This window comes from Diaphorina citri, unplaced genomic scaffold (assembly GCF_000475195.1).
Source record: "Diaphorina citri unplaced genomic scaffold, Diaci psyllid genome assembly version 1.1 scaffold3559, whole genome shotgun sequence".
Lineage (NCBI taxonomy): Eukaryota > Metazoa > Arthropoda > Insecta > Hemiptera > Psyllidae > Diaphorina > Diaphorina citri.
The window spans coordinates 1-6,023 of NW_007380959.1; the positions used below are offsets into that span (position 1 = coordinate 1).

At 35.3% G+C, this 6,023-nt stretch overlaps 1 protein-coding gene across 1 annotated transcript in view; it reads left to right on the forward strand.

The window, feature by feature from the left end:
- The first annotated feature begins 2,702 nt into the window (after nucleotides 1-2,702).
- The window catches only part of LOC113472001 (disintegrin and metalloproteinase domain-containing protein 11-like), a 7,510-nt gene continuing 4,189 nt past the window's right edge, over nucleotides 2,703-6,023 (forward strand). Inside the window, exons 1-2 of the mRNA XM_026831527.1 lie at nucleotides 2,703-2,735; nucleotides 3,301-3,380. Coding sequence (XP_026687328.1) covers nucleotides 2,703-2,735; nucleotides 3,301-3,380 — 113 coding nt within the window. The remainder of the gene's footprint in view (nucleotides 2,736-3,300; nucleotides 3,381-6,023) is intronic.

Below are 6,023 nucleotides of genomic sequence, written 5' to 3' on the forward strand. Positions count from 1 at the left end.
GTGGCGTATGGTACAGGTGGGCCAATAAATGGTACGTTTTTTAGGTGGGCGAATAAATGGTACACTTACCCTATTATACACTCACCAGTCTTGTATCTTCCCCCCCCCATTAAAAATGTGTTCCCCCCCATTTTCAATGTGTGAAGATATCCAAACACCCTTTCAATCTTCAGCCTACTCTCTACACTACGCCTGTATGCTTATGGACATGGCTCTTATCTTCCCCCTATACCTCCACCTCCATATTACTCCTGTTGAACATTACAATCATAACTTATACGATATGCTACTAAAAGAGCCCCCAAAGTCCTGATATTTTGGTACCTGCATTTTTAGTTTTAAGAAAAAGAGAGAGACCACTTCACTTGGAATTCAAAAGTTCATTCAAACTACCTTCGCGGCAGTCTACAAAATTACCTTTACCATAAACAGGTATTTCTAATTTCTGCGAAGTAGGAATAAAATTTAATGTAAGAGGATTCTTTGTGGTGAAACTGGCGAATATGCACTTTGTGGTGAAACTGAGCCCAATTAGCCTCCTTCCATGATCTTATCTGTATTTGTCTTGATGCAACCGCCATGTTCTTACCAAGAAAAACAACTTTCATTTTCCGAGAAGAGAAAAATTCCGACGTAAAATACGAGAACACAAAAATCCAAACAGAGCTATACAGGGTGTTCTAGACTGAAATATAAGTGTGCCTACATACAGGGTGACTCGAAAATTGGGACTAGTTTATTTCGTAGCAATGAAATAACAGCTACATTAGACGCAAGTGGTCAGTGCCGTAGCATGCCCATCCCGTATTATATCCCTCATCACATGGGCCAGGAGAGACACGAGAAAATATTTGCAACCGAAATAGGTACGAGTGCCAATTTTTTTGTCGATTATGGGGGTCAAACCCGGGACCTTCTACAGAACAAGCAAGTGGGTTACTAGGTATATAGGGCTAACAGTGGCCTCTTGGAAAATTATATAAATACGACTACGACCTACGAATATAGATAACTATGTACTTTATAGATAGCAGATATACCTACCTATCTTATCTTCTTATATTATAAGAACGAGATCCATTCACAGTTCACATTTCATAGTTCACACACTGATCGCTCTATCTCGAGAACCACTAGACCAAGCAACCTCGGTGGCCAACTGGGTATATCACACTAGGCTTGGATACCGGAGGTCCTGGGTTCGATTCCCGGCAGGGTCGAAGTTTTTTCGGCTCTGTGCTTGGAGTTCGGGGTGCACTCAGCCTCGTGAGGAGAATGGAGTAGCGACCAGTCGCGGCATTACTAGTGTAAAAAGATTATTGAAATATGGAAATGGAAATTTTTTACAAAGGAGGCACTTAGTATTGTTACTGTTATATCCACAAAAGGTGTGAAAACGATCTGCTTTACCACAAATAATTGGAGATTAGATTTGAAAGATTTGGTTTGTAGACGTTATCACTAGACTAACAGCGCAGCGCCCCATTCTTTCCTTATCTTAGATTAAGTTATCCTCAATGGTGATAATCTACCTCTTTTGTTTACCAGCAATGCATATTGCATACACCGCGTACTTTACGTAAACTGTGCACACGTGTGAAAATTTAAATCCAAGTGCACTTTAATACCGCGTAGGTAAATAACATACAATATATAGAATATTTATTTATATGTATTGTACATATAGGGTGGATTAGAGGGGAGGGATTAATACAGGGTGATTCATTGAAGGAGGTATAGGGAAATGAATATTTGCTTTCCTGTGCCTACTGCATGCTGGCATGCTTACACTTTGGAAAATTGCTAAGAGAAAGTTTATGATTTAAGGAAGGGACTTTATTGATCTGAGTCGTTTTTATATCGCTTCTGGTATTCGATACCTATACTCACGTTAGGTGTGTAGTGATAGGTATTAGTTACCTATACTCACGTTAGGTGTGTAGTGATAGATATTAGTTACCTATACTCCCGTTAGGTGTGTAGTGATTATTTGAAACCCTGTTTAAATAAGGGTGAAGCAACTACATACCTAGGTATTACATTGTACTAAAAGAAGAAAGATGCAAGTATTGAGTAAGACTAGAAGAAGACAAGGATAATGAATATAAAGGAGAGAGAGAGAGAGAGAGAGAGAGAGAGAGAGAGAGAGAGAGAGAGAGAGAGAGAGGACCATGAGTCATATGTTTGTGTGGGAGGTCGACAAGTGCTGTTGATGTGATTGTTTGTGATAATTTTATTCCTGGATTTAATAATAATTGTAATTCTAAGAGAAAGGAAGTGCGTTACTGTATTCAAGCTTCTGACAATTCACAGAGCGTAAATAAATCAGAACATATAGCTTGTTACACCTACCTGTTTAAAATGTTGAGGTGGGACCTGATTTATTTTGCTAACCGTATTATTGGTTGGGTGGAAGAGCTCTTTTAGGAGAACTCTGCCACTTAAAGCCATTAACAATGAAAATTGGAACTATACCTACCTGTTTAAAATATTGAGGTGGGACCTGATTTATTTTGCTAACCGTATTATTGTAATTAAACTCACATGAAGGGGTAAACGCTTCGATGTGCGAAACACTTCGTCACAAGACATGAAAAGAACCTGAAACTCAAAGAAGAACCTGCATCAAAACTTAAAGAAGAACATGTATCAGAACAAAAGAAGAACCTGTATCAGAACAATTGGAACTAGTATATGCAGCCATGATTACCTGTTGTGATTACAAAGAATATAGGGTAAGTGTACCATTTATTCGCCCACCTAAAAAACGTACCATTTATTGGCCCACCTGTGGGTCTACGCTACTTGCCTCTAAGCTCTAACGCAGGGTCGAAATGTGCAGTAGTTGTAGAGATAAGAGGGAAAGAAAGAGGGAAAGAAATGAAAGAGGAGAAGGAGTGAAATGAGGGGAAGGAAAAGCGAAGAACAAGTACCTATGATGAGGAGGCGAAGAACGAAGGGAATTAGGGAAAGGAAGAGAAGGAAAAGACAAACCAGAGAAAGGAGGAGGATGTGGAGTAAAACGAAATAAGGAGAATTGAGATTGGTAAGTGAAAAGAAAACGGTTGTAAAACAATATACGTTGAACATTCTCAAGTTTCCATAGGCATTTGTTTTATCGTCTTAATATCGTCTGAGAAAAAGCCTCAAACAAGAGGAAGAAGAAGAACTGATTTTCAACTCATGATTTGTTCTTTCAATATTTAACAATGTTTTTTCCCCCTCTTTAATAAATAGATATAAATCTTTAATTTTCTATCTAAATATCTAATCATGTCTCTTGATTTTGTTCTGTTTCAGACGGGGAAACATTTTCACAGAACCTCCCTGCTTATCAAAGCTTTTAATCATAAGTTTCGTTTAGATTTAGAACTTAATACGTAAGTACCCTTAGATTTAGGTAGAACTTAATACGTAAGTACCCTTAGATTTAGAACTTAATACGTAAGTACCCTTAGATTTAGAACTTAATACGTAAGTACCCTTATACATATTTAGATCCTAATACTTAAGTACCCGTAAATACATATGTACTATGCATAGAGGAAACAACTTATTGTCTTGTTTTCTAGAGCTTAGTTTCACAACAAGTGCTCAGAACGGACAAAATACATAAATAAATAGTACCTATAATATGATAATACCATTACCTAGATATACAATTATACATATACTATACTATTTTGAAAAAGTCATACGTTATCTAGAATCCTAGACATTATTTGTATGCAATTGCTATACATAACATAATGTATAGGGTCATAACTAGGTACATAAACAGTGGAATTAGGTACTATTTATGATATTTTGGAATTCCTATATGTTATAGATCAGAGTGCATTGATATTCGAGCGTGATTTATGTGTTTTTATTCCCTGTATGCTTGCTATTTTTCAATTTTATCTTCTTTTTTTTACTTTTTTATTTCTATTTGTAATATTTCATTTTCTTCCATTTCATTAGGAAAAAATATGATATTTTTATATTTCCGAAAGAAAAAAAAATCGTTCAATACCGTATGAATATTCAGGGTAGTCCATATAACTGTAGTACAGGGCTGGCAACGTATCGCGGTGATACTGGGCTTTTAGAAAGGGGTGGTATTTAGTCATACCCAGTATCTATTCTCATTTGGTGTCATTTAAGTCATTTTGATGTTGAAGGAGTTAAATCTAATAACTTAAGTTAGATTTAGCTTTTTATGATTTACCTATTAAAATAATTTATTTAAATATAATCTCTCTAATCCAATTTGAAATTCAAAATCTTGTACACCAAAGATATAGTTGGGTGAGGAGAAAGCATTGTTTGAGTCTCAACTCAAATTGAAAATCGAAATCTTTCTAAATCACCCTGTATGAATGGCAGATTTTTCTACTTTCACAACTAGTTTCACGTGAAAGTTACACTGGATGTATATTTTCTTCAATAATATCTTTACTTTACTTATATCGGTTAAAGTTTCTATTTTATTTTCAAACTTATATGAAGTGGTTTTCATGACTTATGTGAAAATTTATACAGGGTTGCCCGTTGATTTTTTTCCGTCTTTTTTTATTTATTTACCTATCAGGTATTTATTTATTTTATCATTTCGATTCATTATTTATTTATTCTGTAGTATTGTACCTACGTTATCATGATAAAATGTGGAATGTGGATAAAATTTAGAATGAAAAAAAAAAAAAAAAAATCTCGTCTTATTTGATATCCGGCCCTGTTTTTCATATTTATAATTTTTTGTTAAGAAATATCTTATTTCTTGCCGCCATTGTTGTGTAAAGAAGAAGGAAGATGAAGAGGAAGACGAAGAAGAAAGGGGAGTAAAAAAAGGGGAAGCGATTAAAAGCAGATAAAAAAAGTCTTATGTACAGAATTTTTTTTTCGCATCAAAAGAATTTTCTAATAAAAAAAGGTTTATTTTGAGGTTCGCGCTCGGTTAGGTAAATTCATCAGGATATATGTAATACCTATGTACGTTTCCCCTTATTATTTATTTTAAGTCTTCTTTTGTAGCTATTTAGTATTTATATCATATTTTTCCCTTATCAAAGGTTCATCATTATAAACAACCTACCTACTACCTACGCCACGTACAATATTTTGATTGGTATCAAGCGTATTTCTACCATGTTCCTTTCTATTTAAACCTGAAATGTCCCTTGCCATTTGTAAGCGAAAAGTCCCACCCTGTAGATATCAATAAGATTGCCATGATGTTGCTTAGATTTTGGTCTCAAAATATTCACCAATAAAGATTTAGTCTCAAATTCTATCCCTACAATAGGTGAAATTTAAAGAATAGAGGGTAGGTAGGTTTTAAATCGTAATATTCTTTCTTATTACTTTCTATTACCCTTACGTATAGGGAACCTATACAAGGTAATGAGAAAGTATTGCAATCGGTCCAAATTTTCAAAATCGGGAAATGATTGGAAATATCCGTTTTAAGGTCCCCTGATTCTAAAAAAATGGTTTTTTCTTAATTCTTATAGTAAGTGCCTATTATCTAAAAAAATAATGATTTTGTATGAACGCCGTTCAATACGTACTATAAATATACAATGCTTTTAGTACAACATAGTCTGAAAACGTGAAGCTCTTGTTTATAACTGAAGAAATAAACTGGTAGTGCAATGCTCAACCTGATTTGAAAATAATCTGATGGAAATAGCTAGATATAACACCGTAGATACAAAGAAGTACCTATAAATAAAGTAATTGATTGAAATCATGTCGTCATGTCGTTCTATTTATTTGTACTGAATTCTGAGTTAAAATAAAGTTGGAATGCGAACAGCGAAACAGAGATTGAGTGAGTGAGAGAGAGAGAGAGAGAGAGAGAGAGAGAGAGAGAGAGAGAGAGAGAGAGAGAGAGAGAGAGAGAGAGGGCTTGCAGATAAAGAGAGAGAGGAGGTTAAAGTCCTCGATTCGCGCCCACCAGATATGGAGAAGGGGAGGGAGGGAATGACAGAGCGACGAGAGAGAATCGAAGCGCACGCAGGAGAGGTGAGTGAGAGAGA